A 23,017-nucleotide genomic window follows, 5' to 3' on the forward strand; every position below is an offset into this window, starting at 1 on the left:
CAGAGAAGGATCATGCAGCTTATCGGCGCGCCGTATCAATAAATTAATTTCAGAAATAGAAGATTTCAGCTCGGTCAAAGGATAATAAAATAAGAGAAAGGGACAGGTTGGGTGAAGAAGGGTGGGTGTGAGAAATAGTATATAAATCATCTATAGTACATGGGAAAGTAAGAAGTTCAGAAAATAGGATAGAACACTCAGCTTCTATGTTTGGAAATAGGAAAAAACGGATGAAAATGGGCAAAAAGTGGATGGGACGAATTTCGGGGAAAGAGAATTACAGTTTCGGACACCAAGTCAAAAGATGGGAGTGATTTTTTTTTATTTTCCTCCGGCCCACAAGACGATGATGATGATGAGAATAACGACGATGGCGCACATGATGATCATCATCTTGATGTTCTTCCACCAGTACTTGCGCTTCAGAGTAGCAGCCGACTTCTCGAACTGCGATGCACCTTCTTGGAGAGCGTCAGCTCTGTCATCCAATTGCGAGAGCTTCTGATCACGCTCCAAGACTTTCTCCACGTTCACCTGAAAACATCCATATATTTCAACATCTTGTAATTGAAGAGGGCTTCACAGCGAAAAAACTTTAGAGACATTTCAGAACAAAACTACTCGATTTGCCTTACCTTCATGATTCCGACGACCTCATCGACCTGAGCTTGTGTCTGTTGAAGACGCTTGTTAGATGGTCGTGGTCCCTGGCTTCCACCCTGTGCACCGGCGTCTCCTTGAGCGTCCATTTCGTTTAGATGTTCTGGGTCCGGGTTACAGGCACTGCCCTGAAAATATAATGCTTAGAGTAGGGGTGGAAACGACGTTTTTGAAGATTTGAAGAAGGAGAGAGAGAAAAAACAACGAGCAGTTATCAATGAAAAATTGAATGTCCACGAGATATGATAAGTTCCTCGATGGAAGAAAAATGAAAACAAAAGAATATAGCTCTTTCGGTTGTGGTTTTTCGGAGGAACATTTCTGAAGAAAACCAGGAAGCGAACGGAGTCAGATGACGAAGCGGTGAGTGGGCACGTCGTTGAAACTTGCGAAATCTCTGCAAACACTAGAGTGTTTCACGTACGCTGCACTATAGCTGACGCGCAATGCTGCGATAATTGTTTTTCCACCTCGATGGAAAGTTAAAAAATAAATGAAGTGACACCGGAGAAAACCGGTTTTTCACCGATCTAATCGATCGTTCTTTTTTTAACGACTGATTATTGTTCTCCGGTAGCTACCAAAAAAAAACTAAAAAAAGCGAAAACTGGAAAGGGTAACTTGTATTGAAGAAGACTCATTGTGTGGGGACGCATTCCAGACAAATAACGAAGCCACTTTTTATTGCTTTGCAGCTAGAAGATTGTGGGAGGCGAAACTAATAATGGGGAAGAAAAAAAAGAAGAAAAGAGAGTCTCTGGCACACGCTCTCCATCTTTCTCCTTCTTTCCCAGTTCGTTCTTGGCCGATTTCACACAAATGGAGCTAAGGAGCTAAATTCCTTTTGCAGTCAGAGAAATAAAAAGGGAAAGCTGAATACAAAAAAGTTTTCAGGAGAATTGAAAGAAAATCTGGGATCATGCACGTAAGTGGTCCAGAGGAGAAATTGAGTGCCCGAGGCGAATCTCCAGTATGAAAATGAAATAGAAAAGGGGTGGAAGGCTCTGGTTGACTTCGAGTCTCCATGTACACATTCAAATCCACGTCATGGTTGCTGAGCTACCCGCCGGGAGTCAGTCTCGAGAGTTCTTGTGACTTCGTACGAATTTCGGCAGCCGAAATGCCAACTCGCATCCGACATTAGATGCTTGACGAAATACTATGGGCAACCCGCCAGAAGACAGAATGGAAAAGACGAGGTTCCAGTACAAGCAAGGTGGAAAGCACATGATGCTGACTCAGGGTTTTTGGTTCCATCTAGCTTATAGGAGAACGCTTTGAAAATATTTGGCGGGAATCAGAACAAGGAAGAGGAAGGAAGAATGAAAAAGAAATGGGTATGATTGTACACGGTATGAAAAGAGATAGATGGGGAGAGTAGGTAAACAGTGTGACTTTTGTTCAAAGGAATAACAAAATGATGTACTTGGGATGTTCTGTATTTCGGAAGACGTGGCGAATATTCAACTTACTGTATTTAGGAGAAAATCTAACTCTTTTGAGTCTGTTTTGACAACGGAAAAAAAGAAAAAAGCGAGGCTTCTTTTTGTGTTTTGCCTTTGTTGGTTTACTCATTCGAGGTCGATTATCCCCGGGGACCGCTTGTTCAATTATGATTCTGTCCGATTTCAAAAACAATTCCGAAAGAATAGAGAAATAGGGCATCGATAACAAACCAAAGGTGTCTAGGCCTCGGCACCAACATAAAAAAGTACTAGTTTGGTGCGGTGAGTCGAGGCGAGAGAGAGAGAAACATGGAGAAAGAGAAATACTGAAAGCAAGAGAAAAGAGATCGATGAAAATTCGCGCGCTCATGGAGCCATGTAGGAGAGAGCAGTGCCCATTGCCGTCAGAGGAGCCCGAAGAATGAGAGGAAGGACACAAGAAACGAGAAAAAGAAAAAAAAGTGGGCATGCGCGAAAAACTGAGAGTACCAAGAAGAAGAAGAAAAAGAAAAGAGCAGTGGGTGCTTTCGGGCTCGACGGAGCAGCCATCGTCGGCAGAGGCTGTAGCACAAGGATTATATGGGCAGAAGACGTCGACGAGTGTGTATGCGTATGTAGATGGAAGACGTGCTTCGGCTTCTTCTCTTTTTTGCCCATTTCTTCGCGCCGTTGAAAAAAAGAAAGCCACAAACTACGGGTGAACGAAGCGAAACCAGGAGAAGAGAAGAGAAAAAAAGCTGGGATATTGTGAAATCTCAAATTTCATTTTTCAGACTTGAAGATATACAAAGAGAAAGAGAGGCTTAGAAGATTGACAATGAGTAATACAACTGCATCTTTATTTTGGAGACACGAATTGGTAGAAGAGGTCCTCCATCATGTATCTACCATGAGATTGCATTTATAGAAGAAGAAACATAGAAAAATTAGGGGGGGGGGGGTTTTTTTTGTTTTTTTTTGTATGTGAGGAGAAAACAAGGGGAAGAATCAACATAATGTTTCCCATTCTGTTTTTTTTGACTGAGAATTCAAGGGGCGAGTGTGATCAGTGAGGGGGCGAGAGAAAAGAAGAAAAAGACTGTTCTAGAAACCAAAACATGTGAGATTTTCCTCAAAAAACACATGGAAGGGGAAAGAAGAAGGAGAAAGAAGATATAGATGGATTACTGTAATCGAGGAATTAGCCAAACACCTATAAGCTTTATCTCTTGTTATTGCTATTTTTCGCTTTCTATTGGCACGTGTTGGGGCTGTGGAAGAGAACGGCGGTGACCGTGGCCGAAGGTCCACAACGACAACTACAGTGGTCTAAAATTTTTACGATAATTGTCATTGTGGGACCTTCGGCAATTCATTTCAAAACAGATAATGCTTCTTTCTGAAAGTCTACACCTGATTCTTCATTTTTTATATGAAGTACAACAAATGACGAAAAGAAAAGAAAAGGGCAGAGAACGAGAAAGAAGGGAATCGTCATTCGAAATGACATAATCCCAAAAGTATTAAGACACTCGAGTCGTCTGTTCGAGAGCCACCATTTCTCTTTTTCCAGCTCCAACTTTCAGAAAAGGGGCCTTATTAATCGCTCTGAGGCTCTGATGCTACTGCTGGAAATAAATAAATGCATGAATAAATTGTCATACATAATAAATGAATTAAGTGAGTGTCAGACTCTGGATAAATGGAGTTGTTGAGGGAATGGAGAAAGAAATTTATGTGAAGAGCAAAGAAAAGAAAGTCAACACGAAAAGTTGGAGAGAAATTGGATAGAGCCATACCAATTAACACATCCATTCAAGTAAACGGGAGAAGAAAGAACATAAATTAGATTTTGTGTTCATCTCTGGAAAACAAAAAAAAAGAATAGAAAAGAGAATGCTATAGTTTACCCTCAAACCTATAACCTCCTGGAAAAAATGGAAAAGACAAAAAGCGTAAGAGTGACTGAGCAGGCAATGTCATTCAACACAAGTGTGGAGATGGTGGCGGGGTTTTAGAGAGGGACTAAAAGTAGGGAAAAGGACCAAAAAAGGGAAACAGAGGTCGTCGAGAAAAGAAAAAAGAGATTGCATGAAGATATGAGAGAGAGAGAGTGGAAACCCGAAACGAGAAAATTTTCCTTTTTGCTTTGACGACAGCGCTCGATTGAGTTTATAAAAGAGTCATAAACAAAACGTTACCTTTGTGTGGGTGTATGATTCAGGTGAAACTGACATCTTATGAAGGAGTTGTTTTTTTTGTTTCAGAGAAAATGATACGTATCTAAAACCAATTTCCGACGGACTGTTCTTCTAATTTAATTATAGACAGAAAATTGGAAAATGTGAGCAAAAAAGAATGAGATGGATTGAACAGTAGAGCTCATTCATTGTAACAATGCTTCTGGAAGAAGGAAAATCAGGAGTTGAGAAAACGAATAATATATTGGAGGGAATGATATGAACTTCTGAATGCATACATAATACCGTCAAAGCTGTCATACACAACCAACCTAACTTTAAACTTTGAGGCAAATTATCATAGTTTTTGTCAAAGATATAAAAAAAGGTGTCAACTGATAAGTTCTTTATTATATTATCAGAAGTATTTTGTCAGGTGACATAGGAATTGAGATAATTGAGCTCAAATTTGACAATGTGGGGGCCATTCTACAGGTTTTACGGTGAATCCAAAAGTGAAAATTCAAGTGATATTCAAAGTGTTTTTAAAAAATGTGAATGGAAGAAATCCACGTGGCAAAATTTTTTTTTAAAAATTCAAAATTCTAGACCAAAAAAACGGCGTGAGTTGGTACGACCCTAGATGACCCATCGACCTCAGGGAGAGTACTATAAAGGAAGAGGGAAGTGGAGGGAAGAATCAGTTCTCCCCCTTCTCTGGGCACCAAAGAGGACCCAGAGGAGGGGGTCGGGCTGGAGCCAGGAGCCGGGAGCCTGGGTCAGCGGGATCTGGAGCTGGAGCTGGAGCTGAAGCTGGAGCTGGAACTGGAGCTGGAGCTGGAGCTGGAGCTGGAGCTGGAGCTGGAGCTGGAGCTGGAGCTGGAGCTGGAGCTGGAGCTGGAGCTGGAGCTGGAGCTGGAGCTGGAGCTGGAGCTGGAGCTGGAGCTGGAGCTGGAGCTGGAGCTGGAGCTGGAGCTGGAGCTGGAGCTGGAGCTGGAGCTGGAGCTGGAGCTGGAGCTGGAGCTGGAGCTGGAGCTGGAGCTGGAGCTGGAGCTGGAGCTATAGTATCCCATATACTGGAATACAACGAAATCTGGAGCGAAAAAATCTTAAGAATGACATTCAACCATTTCATGGAGTTCAAGATAATGGTTTCCACAAGGCTACGATGTCTGGCCCGCCGAAGATTCAGGCGGCGCAGACGATGATGCAGACAATTCATGCAGGATACGTGTTCTGCATAATTCGGACTGAAAATAAAATATTGTTGAAGATTTAGGATGAAAACAAGAAGGAATCAAATTCATTGAACTTGCCTCTTTTTTCCTTGAAATTAGATTTGATAAATGAATGAGCGAATTAATTTCACATATTTACCTAGTTAATGGATTTACGAATTGTTAACGAAATGTGTTTTTTACAGGAACCGAGATACATTATGGCAAAGTTTTTGGGGCCCAACTTAAACTAGGTTTTAGGGTAAATGCACTCTAGTTTGACCCAAAAAATCCCAGTTCTTGTAAAAATTGAAAAGTTATCAACTAATTGATTAGTTATGTTATTAAGATATAAATTTAATCGGTTTATTATTTTCAAACACTTCGTACATATCCCAGACCCAACGGTAAGATATTGTCAGTTTATTATTGTGAATTAACAATTTTGAGGTTTCAAAAGAGCTTAAGAAAATCTTTGAGACAAAGAAAGTCTTAAAAAACTCTTAAATGTTATGAAACCTTTTTTGTAGAAATTTGCGTTTCAAACAAAAAAGAGCGCTCGACGAAAGAACAAATTCTCGGAAATGAAATTGAGAAGGACATTTACATATTGTACTCTTCTTTTTCTCATTTCCAAGTATGACTTCCTTCTTCTTCTTCTCAAAAACGAGAAGACGGACACTTTATCTCTCCTCCCACTCATCTCTTCTCCGTTTTTTTCTTCTTCTTCTTTCTAATATTCATATCGTTAGAATATTCGATTAGCAAGAATGTATATGAAGAGCTCGACGACTTTGGCGGAAAGAAGCAAAAAAAACGAGACAGAAGGAAATGCATGTATATCATTGAAATATGAGAAATTCGTGTGTTTGGATGTGTTTTTGCACCACGGCGCCTTCTTGACTGAATACGCATATTTCAAATAGGCCAAACGGGACCCATCTTCTAAAATTTTGTGTCCAGAGCGTCACTCTTTTTTCTTTTTTTTTAATGAATGGGAAAGAAAGGGCAATAACAAAAAAAACAACGAGGAAGTGATAGATAGAGATCCGATTTAAAACTTCTGATTGTGAATTTCATGAAACAGGAAAGAGGTCGATGATGGAATGCGAAGTTCAAAATCGTGATGGCTTCGGAGAGATTTTCGGTGACCGACGGTGATGTAGGTGATGGATCGCTGAAAATGATTTCATTTTCTATTCTCAAGTGCACTTTTCGTTTTTTGCATGATGCCAGAGCCAAAATCCATTTCGGAAAATTGGCTCTCTTCTCATTCACCGAAGAAGAAAACCAATTTCCGGGGAGGAGGGCAAGAAGCGAAGCCATTATTGAAAATTGGTGGCTCTCACTCTTTCCGTTTTTTCACAGAAACCGACAATCTTCATTTCAAAAAAAAAACGACTGGGACCGACCTTTCTGAGCATTTCGTACATCGAGTTCTCAATTCCTTCATCTACATTGCACGTCGACTCATCGAGGAAGACAATTGTAGGCTCCGCGAGCAGCATTCGAGCGAAACAAAGACGTTGTTGTTCCCCAGGAGACAAAGTTTCTTGCCTGTAAAGAATGGACCTAGATTAGACAATATTTATATGGATGCTATACCATTCAAAGTCAACAGAGTCAGTAAGATTTCCAACAATTGCCAACAAGTGTCCAAGTTTCAGCTCGTGCAGAATACGAACGATCTCTTCTAAAAATTTTAAAAATTCACTGGAGTTTTCCCAGAGTTTCAGGCTTCCATTACCATCATTTCCACCGATTTTCTCTACATCTCCCATGGCTGGAAACATCAGTTGCTGTTTCAAAGATAATCTTCCAACTGGGAAGTATGGTCTTTGAGGCAAGAAGTAAGCATCTGGTTTCTCATAAAATCTCCTCAGGTTTCCTTGATGTGGCCACATATCAGCAATCACTCTCATTAATGAGGTCTTTCCAATTCCACTGTCACCAGTGATCAACATAGTTTTGTTACGTGGGAGATTGAATGTCAAATCTGAAAATGAATCGAGTGAAAATCATTAGAAATCCACCTACTAATCTTCATAACAGAATAATCCGATAGATCCTATTCCGAGAATAAAAATAAACTTACTTTCAATAATGCGGATATTAGAATTGGTTGGTGGACCGAACGATAAATGTTCCGCTTCAATCAGATTTTCATCTCCTGATGTCTTAGCAGAAGGATCGGAGTTACGACGGAAGGCGTCGTTGTCAACTCCAGCTTCGTATAGTTTTCCATTATCCACAAACTCGCTCACTCTGAAAAAAAACCCAAATTTTAGGAAGAAAAGATAGAGTACCTCATGATATATCCTCCCAATTCCGCAAGATTCATAGCCAAATCTGTGAGTCTCGTGAAACAATTGATAAGGTAAATGAAGAAGAATGCATTCTGAAAGTAGGCATATGGTGGGAGAATCAGATTCGTATGCTAACTTACATTACTGATTTGATTGATAAGTTCCCCAGGTTTATAATTGTCGTACATGTGGAAAACAAAAAGTGGGAAAAGTTGAAGAATATAGGACATGCATGCGCCATAGTAATCGAAGAAAGATTGGAAAACTGGAAATAAGTATTTAAAACAATTTGTTTCCTAATTCGTTACATTGAGATGGGAATTTCCAGCACATGAAGACAAAGAGCCTTTTGAATAGTGCGTCGAAAGAAAGGTTGGAGTAAACGTGCTCAAATTCTGCAGATTTGAAAAACGCGGATTCTTCTGCATTGGTACGGACCGACACATGTTTGTATCTACAATCACTATATAAACCATGAATATTGATTTCTTCTATCACCTGAAATCTCCTTCCGCTTTCTCAACTCTAGCTGCCCATGGAGTGAGTGGACCAATTAGGATTCTATTGACTATGACACCAAAAGCAAAATAAGCAACGATCATTCCGAATCCCCATCCTCCGGATCTAAATTTTTAAAAAATGTGTTTCTGCTTCTTCAAATAGTCTTACGTAGTCCAAACTTTGACTCCATAATATGAAATGATGAATGGAGATAACAATACAGTTGGAATAATGCTGGTTCCCAATAGTTTTGTTAACTTGTCAGCATCTTGAGTGATTCTTTGATCCCTGAAATTGATTATGATATGATTAAGATATGTCGTGAACTGATTTGACTAACGGGTTGTCAATTCCATGATCATCAACTCCATTTAACTGATAGTAAAAATTGTTCGTGTAATAGATTTTATGAAGGCATTGGACAAGATTTTTGCGTTGTTGAATGTAGAGACACCACGAGAAGAAGTTCATCAAAGCGATCAAAAGGCATAATCCCAGATAACACAGAGAAGCAACCCAAAAAATGTGCCAGAATTTAGGTTCATCTCGCTCGACGAGAGCTGCGTAAAACTTTCCAGGAATAACTCCAGTTTTGTAGTTTACGATTTCATCTGAAAGAGTTTTAGTGACCTTTGGAAAAATAAAAGAAGGAAACGGTAAACTCTGGGAACACCAATCACGTATTACATCTTTCAGTTAGAAATGTCTTACATGATGGCTGTTCCTAGAGATACATCCGTTTTGAAAATAATAACTGACTTCCGACAGAAGCAGCAATAGTGAGAGCAGTCAGTGATAAAGTGAGCCAAGTGTTCGAATAGAGAAGTGGGAACAGGCGAAAGAGATTGTAGAAGACGCGGTATCCAAAATGGAACTTCTTCTCAATCACTTGCAGTTTACCCATTTTATCTGGAAACTTGAGATACGATAAGAGGAATAGGCGGAGATTGATCAAACAATGAACTTTGATGTATGCCAAGAAATAGTACGGAACATAGAGATGGCGAAGAACTGATAAAGGTGAATAGAAGCGATGGTTAGGTTGAGAAGAACACAAACTGAACGATCGGGAAGTGCTTTTTGTGTTGGTTGGCAAGGTAATTGATAACGGTTCTTGGTCTCCGATAGACTTGAAGACAGTTTTACGGTGTTTTTGAAAAATAAGTTTGCTAATTGATTCGGTCATTTATCAGTAATTTTTTTGACTTTTTTAATTGTCCCATGGCAACGAAATTCGTCTTGTACTGCTATTAGGAAAAATCAGAACAGTGAAAAAAATGGTGCGGGGGTGGTCCGAGCCTCAGAATGGCAACCAGATTAACCTGAAAAAACTGTTCCTGGAAATGAACACTCATAGAAAACCAAAAAAACAGTCAACTTTGAGCTAACTTATTTCGGTTTCTGTAAAAGATGTCAAAAAGTGGTCAGCTATCACAATTTTTATCATAATATCAAAAACATTTTGTTAGTTGACTTTTCCCATCTTTTACTACCGAGATATACTGGCTTAAAGTTGACAGTTTGGGAGGCGTTCTATTAGAGTGCTTACGGTGTTTTTTTTACTCGATGTCCACTGTTTCTCGAAAATGTTTCTGTTAATTCCTACCGAATAAGTCAATAAATAAAATTGGAGAAAATTGCCGAGAAACGGATATATTTTAAAAAACTGGAGAAGAAAAATGCGTTCCGGTTACGGTAGTTTTCGTTCTGGGACCCCAAGCCACGGCCACCAGTGCTTTTATGCTACCGTTCCGATTCTATTACAACCAAAACAATGTTTTCAAATAAACAAAAAAGGAAGCTCTCAAAATTTATTGTTACCCTATAATCATGCAAAAATTATAATACGCAGTTTCGAAGAAGAAGAAACACCGAAACCACGGAATTGCCTTATGTTCAGAGCTCTGAATACCGTGTTTTGAAATAATCTTCTGATACACGGAAAACTGTTTCAGAAGACCTTTGACCCAGATTCGTTGATAAAAAGTTGCCTACTCATCCCTTTTCAGAATTTATAAATTTCTTGAGAGTCTTCGGAACACCAAATATCGTTAACACCTTAATAAAATGCTTCAAACCTTCAACTCTTTTCACAGGAACCGAGATAAATTGGCTCAGTGCTCAAAGTCAGGGCGCCGTTGTATTAGAGAGTTTACGGCAACTTACATTCATCATGTGTAGATCCGGCGATATTGGACATTTAACAGAACAGATGTGGGTCAGAAAAAATGAACAAAAAAAGACGGACAATCAGATATAAATAAGAGAAACATGATTGATGAGAACCTTCACCCGCAAAGTAAACGATAACATGGTTGGGTAAAAAAATCGAATCATTTTTATTGGAGAATTGTTTCAATAAAAGGCAGTACCAACAAAACAGAAAAAAAACAAAGAAAAGACAAATAAAAAAAAGATAAAACACAAGGAAAATTGCCAGGATGCACCTATTTATGATCGTGTGTCTCCAAATTCTATTATCAGTACAAAATTGATTTATCGGTAGCGTCGCTTATCGTTTGCACGTACGGTAGCATGTGAATGTGAAGCTTAAAATTGAATGAAAAATGCGTACAGAGCATATTGTGATCTGTTACGTTTGCATGACCGTATTAAAACTAAAATATATTTTGTATGTTGTTTGAATTCGAAGTGGAAAGTTTGATAAAAAAAGTTTTCAAAATCTAGAGGGTTTTGAAATTCATGATTTTTGGAAATCGGATGAATATAATAAAAAAAAAGCAATTGCAATAGTCTCCAAAGTTTAACCGTTTCTTGAAACCCGTTATTTTGAAAATAACAGTATCTCCAAATTTCCAATCAGGCCTCCCCAGCAATGTATCATAGGTTCCATTGCCTCCGACGACACAAATCATAAAAACGACCGTGGTTTGTGTATGTGTCTAGTCTCTGCCATAGTGGGATATAAAAAGAAGTGAAAAATAAACTACTTATGTTCTACTCATAATGGGTGGTTTTTTATCTCATCTGAAACCTGAAATCAATTCTGAAATTCTCGAAGCAACCTGTGGTCCGATTCGTGGATATGTGTATAAACATGTGAGTTTATGAAATTGTTTTTATGTTTCGATGATTCTTTTTTTTTCAGAAGAATAAAATTGTAGATGGATACCTTGGAATACCATTTGCCAAGGCTCCCAAGAGATTTGAGAAACCAGTTGAAGCAGAAACTTGGACAGAAGTCAAATATTGCACAAAATATGGGCCAGGGTGTCCACAAGGTGGAGTATTTGAACAAGTGAGAACACTTTGAACTTGAAAAAAAAGTTGCATGATTCCAGATGAAAGACCAACTTGGGCTCTCTTTTGATGAAAGTAATTGTCTCACTCTGAATGTATTCGCACCGAGAAAGAAGTCTGAAAATTATGTTAGTTCTTCGAATCCGAACGGTTTCCCAGTAATGTTAAACATCTATGGAGGAGGATTTGAAATGGGAACATCAGCTGCTTACGACGACTACTCAATATCTGGAATCCTTCCGTTGAAGGATGTTATCATTGTGACAGCCAATTACCGAGTGGGAGTGTTAGGTTTCTTCACAACTGGAGATGAAAAATGTCATGGAAACTTGGCTCTTTGGGATTTGACTCTCGCTTTAAAATGGGTTCAGAAACATATAAGATCATTTGGAGGTGATCCCAACAACGTTACAGTTTTCGGATGTAGTGCTGGAGGAGTTTGTGCTGATTTATTGACCCTCAGTACTCGTTCTAGAGGTAATCGGTGTGTTTCAATATTCACATTTTAGTTGAAATTCAGACCTCTTCCAAAAATGCATAGCAATGTCTGGAAGCGCTGATTGTGAAATGGCATGTCGATCCAAAGCGAATCAAGCACTTATTTTCAAAGAGTTTGCGATAGAAAATGGATGTTCACAAACTGGTGAAAGCTTAACTTTATAGTCGTTCTTAACTACAAATAGGTTTCAGACTCTTCTAATCTAATGAAATGGTATCAAGAGCAAAGCATTGAGCTTTTGAATAAATTGAGTACCTTCAAGTTCTCCCCATCAGGATTTATGTCATGTGGACCTAATGCGGACGGTGATTTCTTCACAGAATCGTTGGATGAATTGAGAAAAAATGCACCCAAAAAAAATTTTATTTTTGGGAGAACTGAGTTTGAAGGACTTATCATGGGTGAGTTTTCAATATATTTCATTTTTACATCTTCAAATTCAGCTGTTCCTGATCCAATTTATTCTCGAATCGGCGACTCTATTGAAGCCTCATCGAAGAAATTGTTCAAATTGGATGTTGTCCCGAAACCAGAAGACGTTCACGAAAAGTTGGAGAATTGGTATTCAGAAGGAATAGACAAATCCGATGTGGCAGCTGTCAGGAAGAGATTTATTGAGGTTTGCTTTAAACGTCTAAACAATATCAGTCATAGTTTTCAGTTCCTTGGTGATGCAGTTTTCAATGTTGGTATTCTAAATTCGGCTCAAGCTGCTTCAAAATCTGGAAATCATGTTTTCTTGTATTCATTCGATTATTGTAACCCGGATGGCTATGGTCCTCTAGGTAATCTTCTTGATTTTAAAGCATCCAGCCATGGAAACGATTTTCGATACATATTCGGGAGCGGTGGATATGATACGTTTGTACCAACTGAAAACGATTTTCAAATGATGGAAAGTATGGCAACTTGGTTTTCCAATTTTTCCAATTACGGGTTAGTGGCTAGGTATTAACAATGCTCAACCCAAAATTTGGTTTTTAGGAATCCAAATGGGAATGATGTCGTCGGAAAGTGGAAAAACTATACCATCGAATTGCCTGGATATTATTTCAAAATTGATTATCTAACAAGCCGAATAGAAGATGATATTTTGAATAATCGATTGAAAAAGTTGAGGACAATTGGAAGAAAGAAAATTTCGATTTAACTGACATATATTGTTGTATAGAAATACAGATATTTTCAAAATAAATGTTCCTCCAGCTTTTGTACTAAACATACATTCCTCTGCTATCAACTGATATCAATGCTCAAAAAACAAATTTTTGAACATTTTGATTTCTATTAATCCTTCACTCACACTGTCTGAGTGGAACAGTTTTCGTTCCGGGTGGTGGAAAATCATTTGACTTATAATCTTATTTGTGCAGCTTATTGACTTTGATATAAAACCGAATCTCGGTGTTTCTTTGATCACTTTTCTCCGATTAACACGTTCTTGATTGGATGTCAACAGTCTATCACTTTAAAAACGATTCTTGAGCATCTATTCTTCTTATTCTTCCACTATATAAGTCTAGAAATTATTTTTTCTCATTTTGATCTTCTCCAATAGCGGGAACCTTCAGTCAGATCGATTATTCTTTTTCGATGAAAAAGTTCTTGAAGCCTTTTTATATTTCAGAATGGGTGGCCACTTGTCACACCTGAAGCGTGAAAGGAATCAGGAGGTGTTCAATTCCCCTTGCGGTCCCATCAGAGGAAATATCTATAGACATGTAAGTTTTTCAGTTTTTAAAAATGATATGATCTTCCTATGGCTATTCAGGGAGACAAAATCGTGAATGGATACCTTGGAATCCCATACGCAGCACCTCCGATTGGAGATTTGAGATTCAAGAAACCAGAACCAGCTGACAACTGGAATGAAATCAAGGATTGTACTGAATATGGTCCAAGAAGTCCGCAATCTGGTCCATTCGCCGAATCGATACGTTTCGAAAAAGAAGACGTTGCTGATGAGGCGAACTGTCTCACTCTTAATGTATTTGCTCCAACATGGGAATCTGAAGAATTCGTGAGATATTTTTTGCAATTGCTTTCCAAAAGATTTTGGATTTCAGAAAGAAAAACGTCCTGTGATGGTGTACATTCATGGAGGTGGTTTCGAATGCTCTGCGTCCAGAGACTACTGTGATTACTCGCTGTCGGGAACCCTTCCCCTTAAAGATGTTATCGTGGTCACAATGAATTATCGAATTGGGATTCTGGGATTCTTCACGACAGGAGATAACATTTTTCCCGGAAATTTCGCTTTATGGGATCTGACATTAGGTTTGAAATGGATTCAAAAACATATTTCTGCTTTCGGAGGAGATCCTGATAATGTGACGATTCTTGGACAAAGTGCAGGTGCCGCACTGGTGGATATTCTATCGCTGAGTCCACATTCGAGAGGTTAGAAGATTAAAAAAAAGTGATTACAATGTTGGAATTTCTTCAGATTTGTTCCAACGGGTTATCGTTATGTCTGGTGGTGCTCTCTGTGAATACGCAGTTCGAACAGCTGAAAGTGAAGGAGACGTATGTAAGCAGTTTGCTCGTCATCTTGGATTCACTGGAAATGATTCTCAAAGTCTGTTAGATTGGATTCAAGCCCAACCAATTGAGGAAATTATAAAAATGAAGGGGTTTGAAGTTCCAGCATCTGGAATTCTAGCTTACACTCCAAACCTTGATGGTGATTTCCTACCGAAACCGTTGGATGAGTTGAGAAAAGAATCTCCAAAGAAGGACATTATGCTCGGATTCACCGAACATGAAGGATTATTTTTCGAATTTCTGCTCCGAGATCCAACTCCACCGCTGGAAGCTTTGAGAAGAAATATCAACACATTTTATAAGGAGGATTCTGGAGCGAATTTCGACGATGTTCGAAAGAAGATGTTTGATTTTTATACTCGCGGCGTTGAACAATCAAACGAGAAGAAATTGAAAGAGCGCATTGTTGAGGTGAGAGTTGAAGCTCCATTTAAAAAGTTCCTCTTTAATTTTCAGTTATTCGCTGATGCTCTATTCACTGCGGGAATATTTGAGAACGCTCAAAATTGTGCGAATTACGGAAATGACGTCTGGTTGTACGTTTTCGACTACAGTGAACCTTCAGGATTCGGTCCCCAAAGAGAGTTTGCGTCTTTTGTCGGAGCGACTCATGCCACAGATTTGAGATATATTCTGGGAGAAGGATTTTACAGTGAATTCAAACCAACAGATGATGAGATCAAGATGATTGATAAAATTACTGAAATCTATTCGAATTTTGGAAAATATGGGTAATCATTTTCTTATGTTCAAGGACAATTTAACCACTTTTTTCAGAAATCCAAATGAAACTGGATCACAAGAATGGGAACGATACAATCCGGAACACCAACGGAGACATTATCGAATTAGTTATCCACGTGGCAATATGAGAGATGAGTATTGTCCGGAAAGAATGGAATACCTGAAAGAAGTGAGAAAGAACAACAAGAATCTGGAAACCGTGGTTTATGGAAGATCCTAATTGACTTGTTAAATTCAACACCAACAATTCAACACCAACTTTTGTATTTTGTACTTTTCAATAAATTTGTTACGATTCTGACAGTAAACCTCAACAAACAACGTTCCAATTTTTCAAAGAAACCACTCAAAAACCACGAGACAGACCTCCACTACCGCTGATGTATTAGTCCAACACAAATAGGTTTTGGTAGAGAAAATCCAGACGATTTTTTTTGTTGATTTGTTCACCTCGTTAGTGTTCCAGTCCCTCCCTGTTCGGTTTCAATATAAAAGGAGACTTGTACTAATAGGATAAAACAGAAATGGGTGGCCATCTCTCACATCTCAAACCGGAACACCATTCGAATGTATTCTTCGCATCGTGTGGTCCGGTTCGTGGAAATTTTTATCGACATGTAGGTTTTTTGGTTCTGAACTTTTCTATTTTTGTCATTTAGGGGGAGAAATGAAAGGACGGATTTTTAGGCATCCCGTATGCCAAACCACCAATAGGAGAGTTGAGATTTAGGAAACCAGTTTTGGTAGATGTCTGGTCGGAACCCAGAGATTGCTTTGAATATGGTCCACGATGTCCGTCTTCTGGAATGTTTTATGAAAAGATCGATCTTAAAAATCAAGACGTGCCGGATGAAGCGAACTGTTTGACGTTGAATGTGTTTCGTCCAAGATGGCAATGTAAAGAATATGTAATAAGCTCGAACAGTTATAGTAGGGGACAACCAATTTTTCAGATCAAGAGACCTGTCATGGTATTCATTCATGGTGGAGGTTTCGAACTTTGTGCTTCTCGAGATTATTGTGACTACTCGTTGACAGGAACTTTACCTCTAAAAGATGTTTTGGTAGTAACCATAAACTATCGTCTTGGAGCACTCGGTTTTTTCTCCACAGGAGACGAAACTTGTCCGGGAAACTTTGGTTTATGGGACCAAACACTTGCTCTGAAGTGGGTCCAAAAACACATCGCATCGTTTGGAGGAGATCCTAATAATGTGACAATATTTGGACAGAGTGCCGGAGGTGTAAGCGTGGATCTTCTATCCTTAAGTCCACATTCCAGAGGTACTTTCAGAAGTTAGATTTAAAAAAAACATGAATAATTCAGACCTATTCCATAAATTCTTACCAATGTCCGGCAGTGCTCATGTTCCATTTGCAATCAGAACCGCCAGATACCAGCTTGAGGTATCACTGGAATACGCTCGGAACAAAGGATTCACTGGATCAGGTACTCGCTTCTTTCACAATGAACATTAAATTTGAACTTTAGGATCAACAGAGTTGTTCGAGTTTATGAAAAACTTGCCAGTGGAGAAACTTCTGGAAAGGTCAGGTTTTGAGCATTCGGCATCTGGAATGGTCTCTTTTGGACCAAACCTTGATTATGACTTCTTTCCCAAACCACTGGAAGAATTGAGAATTGAAGCATCAAATAAGCCAGTGATGATTGGAATGGCAGAGCATGAGGGATTGCTTTTTGGTTTAGCTCTCTACACAGATTTTTTTGTTAAAGTTACTTTTCAGCATTTACCGATCCTCATTTTACAACTGCCGATGAAGTACTAAAGAGAAAGATAGCGGCGGAATTCAAAGAAGATGTGGTTGATAATCCAGAAAAAATCCGTCGAGATATTTTCGAATATTACATGAACTTTAATAGAGATTCAGATGAGAAGAAGCTCGTTGCGGTTAGTACTAATATCACAAAATCCTATGAATACTAAGTTTTTTAGTACACTGGGGATTCGATATTCAACGCAGGAGTTATCCTTGCTGCTAAAAGTTTGGCAACCCATGGAAACACTGTATTTTTTATGTATTTGACTACTGCAATCCAGACGATTTCGGACCAATTGGAGGCATACTACCGTTCAGAGGTATCTTTGAAAAAACGAGAAAATGTTAAAACTTTTCTGGTTTTCAGTTCCAACTCATTGTACTGAACTTCGGTACATTGTCGGAGAAGGTGTATACAGTAAGTTTGAGCCAAACGAAACTGATTTAAAGATGATGGAGTATATGACCACTATGTTCTCCAATTTCGCCAAATATGGGTACGGAGCAGAATTTTGGATGAAAAACAAATTATATTAGTTTTTTTTTTAGGAATCCCAACATATCTGGTTCAACCAAATGGGAGAGTTTCAGAGCCAGTGATAACCACAAACATTTCTACATAACGTATCCTGAAAGTGAAATGAGAGAACAATTTCATGGAGGTCGATGTCAATTTTTGGAGGAAATGAACAATCAAAACAACAGTTACCAAGAGATTTTTTTTGGAAAAAACAACTGATTTTCTTTTCGATTTCTATCTGTTTCTTTTCTAATTTTGTGACCGACATTGTGTGTCAATAAACCACAAAGAGGCGGGGCGATTTGAAAATAGCATTTGATCAGACAACTATTACACAATGTTTGGCAACGAGGAGAGGGTATTTAGTATATGTATATAAATCGGCTTTATTTTGTTGGGAGACAGAAGTTAAAGGGTTTTGTTGTTCTCTGATTTTTTATAGAAATAGTTGCTCACTTGGTTTCTTTTTTCAACTCTTCAAATAACAATTTTAGCAGAATGGGTGGATATCTGTCCCATCTTGAAGCCGAACCTCTTCCAAATGTTCTCGACGCATCATGCGGTCCAATAAAGGGAAATTCATACCGCCATGTAAGCTACTATTCTCAAATAAAAATCTCAAAATCTTTTTTTCAGGGAGACAAAACTGTGAATGGATACCTTGGAATCCCCTACGCACAACCTCCAATCGGACCACTTCGTTTTTCGAAACCACTTCCAGCCGATATTTGGACGGATACCAGAGATTGTACTCAATATGGTCCAAGATGTCCGCCATCCGGATTTGGCCATGAAAAAGGACTTTTGGTCACACCAGATGTGCCGGATGAGGCAAACTGTTTGTCTCTGAATGTTTTTATTCCTGGATGTGAATCCGAAGAATACGTTAGTTTCTGTGTACTGGATTTGAATTCGGAGACAAATCATTTCAGAAAGACAAACGGCCAGTGATGGTTTATGTTCATGGAGGCGGGTTCGAAGTTTCTTCTTCCAGAGAGTTTTGTGCTTATTCGATGTCAAGGTTGGTGTAACTCTAAAGTGTATTTAATATATCATGTTTCAGCACCCTCCCACTAAAAGATGTGATACTGGTCACCATGAACTATCGTCTCGGGATTCTTGGGTTCTTCACGACTGGAGACGCTGTTTGTCCAGGAAACTGGGGGTTATGGGACCAAACTCTGGCATTGAAATGGGTTAAAGAACACATCGCATCGTTTGGCGGTGATCCAAATAATGTGACTCTTTTCGGACAGAGTGCTGGAGGTGCTTGTGTTGATCTTCTAACGCTGAGTCCACATTCGAGAGGTAACCGGAAACATAGGTTTTTTAAATTCATTTTACAAAAGGAATTATTCAGATTTATTCCAAAAGATTGTTCCAATGTCTGGATCAGCATTGTGCGAGTTTGCAATGCGGCCTGCGAAAAATCAAGCAGGCGTGTTTGATGATATGCTGCCAAGACTTGGATTCACTGGATCAGGATCGAAAGAAAAACTAGAGTTCATGAGAAGCCTTTCATGGGAAAAGCTGACTGGAAAAACTGGTTTCACATACAAGCAATCTGGGTGGATGAGCATGACACCTAATTACGACGGAGATTTCTTCCCAAAACCTTTGGATGAACTCAGAAAAGATGCATCCAAGAGGATAATGATGACGGGAATAGCTGGAAACGAAGGAATACTTTTTGGTAATTGTTAATCCAGAAATTCCGAATACAAGGATATATTTCCAGCATTCACCCAACTATCAGAACCCCACAGCAACTACTCAGAACTTCTCAAAAACTGGATCGCTTTAGACTATAAAGAAGACAATATGGACAACTTGGAAAGTGTTAGGAAGGAAATTTTTGAATACTACACTAAAAATATTCCAAAGGATGAAGATACTATGATGCGAAGAACTGCAGAGTATGTGGGTGATTCTCTATTCCATACGGGTCAGCTGGCAACAGCTGAAAGCGCAGCAAAGTATGGAGATGATGTATGGTTCTACAAATTTGATTTTTGTAATCCAAATGGTTTTGGTGCTGTGAAAGATGCTCTACCGTATGTTGGTAGGTTTGAGAAGCACTGTTTAAATCAATGGATAGTTTTATTCCAGCCCCAACTCATGGAATCGAACTTCGCTATCTGTTCGGAGATGGTATCTTCAGCAAATTCGAACCAACTGAAGAGGAATTGAAAATGTTGGATAGATTTACAACCATGTTTGCAAACTTTGCCAAATACGGAAATCCAAATGAAACCGGTTCATCAAAATGGGAAAAATATGATCCAAGTCGTCCTGGAAGACATTTCCGGATCAGCTATCCAGACTGCGAAATGGTCGACGAGTACTGTGGAGGAAATTGGAAGTTTTTGGAAGAGATCAGAAAGAAGAATAAGTGCTTCCAAGCAAATGTGTATGGAAAGAAGATTTAATAGCTCTGAAATCTTTTTTTCTAATTGTATAAACCAAAAATGATTGTATATATTTTTATTCTGGACTTTTTATATAATAAAATAAGTAAATTCAAAGAAAAGAAAGGATAAAAAAGAAGAAGGGGGACGGTCCAGTTTCCGAAGAAACCACCATGACTAGAGAGATCACATAGTACAGCATAGAGAAATTAGAATGGTAAAGGATTATAAGAGGGTATGAGAGGAATGTGACAATTGACTAGAATCACTTTCAGCATTAAATGACAAGAAAAAAAAGAAAAAATGACTAGAATAACTTTCAACAAAAATGGAATGTTAACGAAGTACGGAAAAATGCATAAACTGCGGTAAAATAATACTGCGAAATGACGCAAAAAGAAAAGAAGGGACTTTTATGGCAGACTAGAATTCACTCAGCAAAAGGGATCTGTGACAAGATCAAAAAAGTATTGGAAAAAAGAGATCAATGGGAAAGCCAATGGAAAGAAAGTAAACGAGGTCAACTCGGGAGATACGTGGGATACTGTTGATAACGGTTGACCGGGCGAAATGACTAGAATGGAAGAGGATAAACACGGTATTACATGGTGGGGATGACTCTTGAGAGAAGATCTTGAAGTGGAGATCGTTGACATGTGGTTGCGTGGAGTTTGAGCATCTTCTTCGATGGGAAAGAGTTGAAGCAGGTGGTACAGGAGACGATGGTTGGAGAAGACTGTGACGGTGGAGAAGTGGATCCAAATTCATTACGAGGTTTGTGCCAACGACGGTGCGATGCCAAATTGGCCGGACACGAGAACACCTGCAAAAACCATCGTTTGTTTGGAAAGCGGAAGTCGAAGAAGAAGCGTGGGTGCCAGCTGGTTGGTAGTGAAAAGAAGCCGTCACTCAGCAGGGGGTGTCGATAAACATGAGAAAACAAGGAAAACCGACTCGCCAAAGAGCACAGGATTACGATTGTGTTGTCAAGTGGACCCCCCCCCCCCCCCCACCCCTCCTCGGATTAAGACGTTTGTATACGTTTGAGGCATGGTACAAGGGGAGTCCGTAAGTGATATTTGTCAGATGGTTTCTTAGACAGGTGCAAAAAGGTTAAGTACAATACTACTGTTACAAGATCACTGGGAGCCTAACTGGGTCTATACATGGATAGAGTTCAGAATCTGAGTTTCATCTATAATCTCATTAATTCCCTCGTATTAATGAGTATCCCCTAATTATCCAAAAAACAAACCTTGTCACAATCGGGACATTTGTATTCCTCATGCGCAATTCTTGGACATTTGTGTTGTGCCAGCTTGAACACATCATCGTATTTCACCTTGCACAGCCGGCAGATACAGTCTCCGATGACATTCGGAATCTCATCGATCTTTTGTCTTGACTCTTCAGTCACCTGGAATGAAAACAATATACAATTAAAGAACAAGGTACATGAAGCCTCTATTGACAGCCGGAACATTTTCCACCAATTTGTGGTACCTCCCTCTATTCAAACGAACCTCAACATATGCTGCTGTCTCATCCAACATATCAGCTTCCTTCTGGAGCTCCTCCACGGATTTCACATCACCCTCCTCCTGAAATCAAAAAATAAAATTAATCCTATTCGGTGTCATTAGCCATAAATCAAGACGACGCTTCATGAGACGGTTGTCACAAAATGCCGCAAGAAGAATACAAAAGTGACAGACGGTCGCCAGTCAGCGGGTGGTAATTAACCCGTTGAAGCTTTTGCTCCTTCTTCCTTTTTTCTGCGCCGCACCGCGTTCCGCCGTCTGTGCTTTTCTTTCAAAAGCTCTCATATGCTAATCACGTCTAATTAGGAAAAATCGGCGCGGAGCAATTCATAAAAAGCGAGAAGAAGCTTAAAAGAAACCGATCATTGTGAGCGGAGCCCTTACCTTTATGAACATTCCGCTCACTGGAGAATTGGTAACGGTATCCTCATTGAGCTTCCGAATCTTGGATTTCTTTGGTTCTGGAGCCATTTGACGTTTACGAGATAGTGTTGACAGATCTTTCATGGGTTCCGAGAACAACTGAAAACTTATTAACAATTGAAGAGATCATTCGCTAGATACTACATCCAAGATGGTTGAGAATCCCAACTGGATTACTGTATTCGAGAACCCTACTCACCGTCGGCGTACAAAACTTCGAGCTGAACTGAAGTTGCTGCTGCTGGATTTGATACAAAGCTAACATCTGTTGAACCAGAGACGGATTCCAGAACATTGGCAATGGTTGGAAAGAAGTTTGTGTTGAGCAATCGAAATCGAATCCTTTGTCCAAGTTCTCATCATTGGAGACTGTTGATGTTGTTGATGGAACTGGACTGGGATTTGTTGATGATAGTATTGCTTTGACCCAAAAGTCGCCTACAGGCACCATGGCCCTCTGAAAAGAAGAAATGTGGAGCTGCACCAAAAAAGAAATTCAGAAGAGTTGGGTTACGGTAGAAAAGGAAAATGAGAAACCATCTCGTAGCCTCAATTGACCGTGGCACGTACACACTAACCTCCTTTTATATGAGAAGGCACCAGGCTGGCAGCTGCTGCTGCTGCTCCCGAGTCTCCGCCCCGAAGACACCTTCAATGGAAGAGGGGAGGAGGGACTGGAGAGGGGAGCGAGCAATTAACATAGAAATTGGGTCGAGATTTTTGTTTTGGGTACGGAAATCCGAAGATGTCCAGTGACAGGCGATTGATCAGAAGTGGGACATCATTTTTGAATGAAGCGAAAGGAAATTGAGTTTTTTGAGAATGGGTGGTTCGATTGAAGAAATTGATGGATGAGAGAGCATCTCGAGAAACGACGACATCATTTTTCATTTGCAGAAGGGGATTTTGGTTAGGAACGAGATTAATTTTCTGCGAGCATCGAGTACAAGGATTCTCGTTGAATATGTAGGAGTTCGTGATTACGAAATAGATTCATTCTCTAATCGAAG

At 39.4% G+C, this 23,017-nt stretch overlaps 7 protein-coding genes across 7 annotated transcripts; 4 read left to right on the forward strand and 3 right to left on the reverse strand.

Moving 5' to 3' along the window:
* Positions 1-321: 321 nt before the first annotated feature.
* Positions 322-749, reverse strand: Cbr-snb-1 (the record flags this gene model as incomplete). Its single annotated transcript, XM_002637252.1, has 2 exons — positions 322-534; positions 636-749. 2 exons carry the CDS (start codon positions 747-749, stop codon positions 322-324), a joined length of 327 nt encoding a protein of 108 aa, XP_002637298.1.
* Positions 750-2,572: 1,823 nt separating this feature from the next.
* CBG18987 lies at positions 2,573-5,472 on the forward strand (the record flags this gene model as incomplete). Its single annotated transcript, XM_002637253.1, has 2 exons — positions 2,573-2,705; positions 5,024-5,472. The coding sequence occupies 2 exons, from the start codon at positions 2,573-2,575 to the stop codon at positions 5,470-5,472; spliced, it is 582 nt and encodes a 193-aa protein (XP_002637299.1).
* A 1,063-nt stretch (positions 5,473-6,535) lies between these two features.
* On the reverse strand, positions 6,536-9,192 carry Cbr-pmp-5 (the record flags this gene model as incomplete). Its single annotated transcript, XM_045237823.1, has 12 exons — positions 6,536-6,658; positions 6,894-7,038; positions 7,087-7,174; positions 7,229-7,477; positions 7,577-7,746; positions 7,788-7,879; positions 7,928-8,052; positions 8,096-8,241; positions 8,286-8,411; positions 8,457-8,576; positions 8,629-8,899; positions 9,048-9,192. The coding sequence occupies 12 exons, from the start codon at positions 9,190-9,192 to the stop codon at positions 6,536-6,538; spliced, it is 1,800 nt and encodes a 599-aa protein (XP_045096629.1).
* A 2,063-nt stretch (positions 9,193-11,255) lies between these two features.
* On the forward strand, positions 11,256-15,556 carry CBG18989 (the record flags this gene model as incomplete). Its single annotated transcript, XM_045237824.1, has 13 exons — positions 11,256-11,348; positions 11,398-11,547; positions 11,591-12,026; positions 12,070-12,192; positions 12,240-12,449; positions 12,492-12,667; positions 12,710-12,984; positions 13,676-13,769; positions 13,820-14,068; positions 14,115-14,448; positions 14,495-15,009; positions 15,049-15,323; positions 15,370-15,556. 13 exons carry the CDS (start codon positions 11,256-11,258, stop codon positions 15,554-15,556), a joined length of 3,117 nt encoding a protein of 1,038 aa, XP_045096630.1.
* A 304-nt stretch (positions 15,557-15,860) lies between these two features.
* CBG18991 lies at positions 15,861-17,854 on the forward strand (the record flags this gene model as incomplete). Its single annotated transcript, XM_045237825.1, has 10 exons — positions 15,861-15,957; positions 16,024-16,244; positions 16,290-16,620; positions 16,664-16,786; positions 16,829-17,038; positions 17,083-17,246; positions 17,292-17,435; positions 17,483-17,533; positions 17,566-17,612; positions 17,665-17,854. The coding sequence occupies 10 exons, from the start codon at positions 15,861-15,863 to the stop codon at positions 17,852-17,854; spliced, it is 1,578 nt and encodes a 525-aa protein (XP_045096631.1).
* Positions 17,855-18,133: 279 nt separating this feature from the next.
* CBG18992 lies at positions 18,134-20,064 on the forward strand (the record flags this gene model as incomplete). Its single annotated transcript, XM_045237826.1, has 6 exons — positions 18,134-18,520; positions 18,568-18,656; positions 18,699-18,943; positions 18,996-19,328; positions 19,374-19,697; positions 19,745-20,064. The coding sequence occupies 6 exons, from the start codon at positions 18,134-18,136 to the stop codon at positions 20,062-20,064; spliced, it is 1,698 nt and encodes a 565-aa protein (XP_045096632.1).
* A 580-nt stretch (positions 20,065-20,644) lies between these two features.
* On the reverse strand, positions 20,645-22,458 carry Cbr-egl-46 (the record flags this gene model as incomplete). Its single annotated transcript, XM_002637259.1, has 5 exons — positions 20,645-20,866; positions 21,299-21,460; positions 21,567-21,644; positions 21,969-22,106; positions 22,207-22,458. The coding sequence occupies 5 exons, from the start codon at positions 22,456-22,458 to the stop codon at positions 20,645-20,647; spliced, it is 852 nt and encodes a 283-aa protein (XP_002637305.1).
* Between the last annotated feature and the right edge of the window lie 559 nt (positions 22,459-23,017).

This window comes from Caenorhabditis briggsae (assembly GCF_000004555.2).
Source record: "Caenorhabditis briggsae complete genome, chrV, whole genome shotgun sequence".
In the NCBI taxonomy this organism is placed as follows: Eukaryota; Metazoa; Nematoda; class Chromadorea; order Rhabditida; family Rhabditidae; genus Caenorhabditis; species Caenorhabditis briggsae.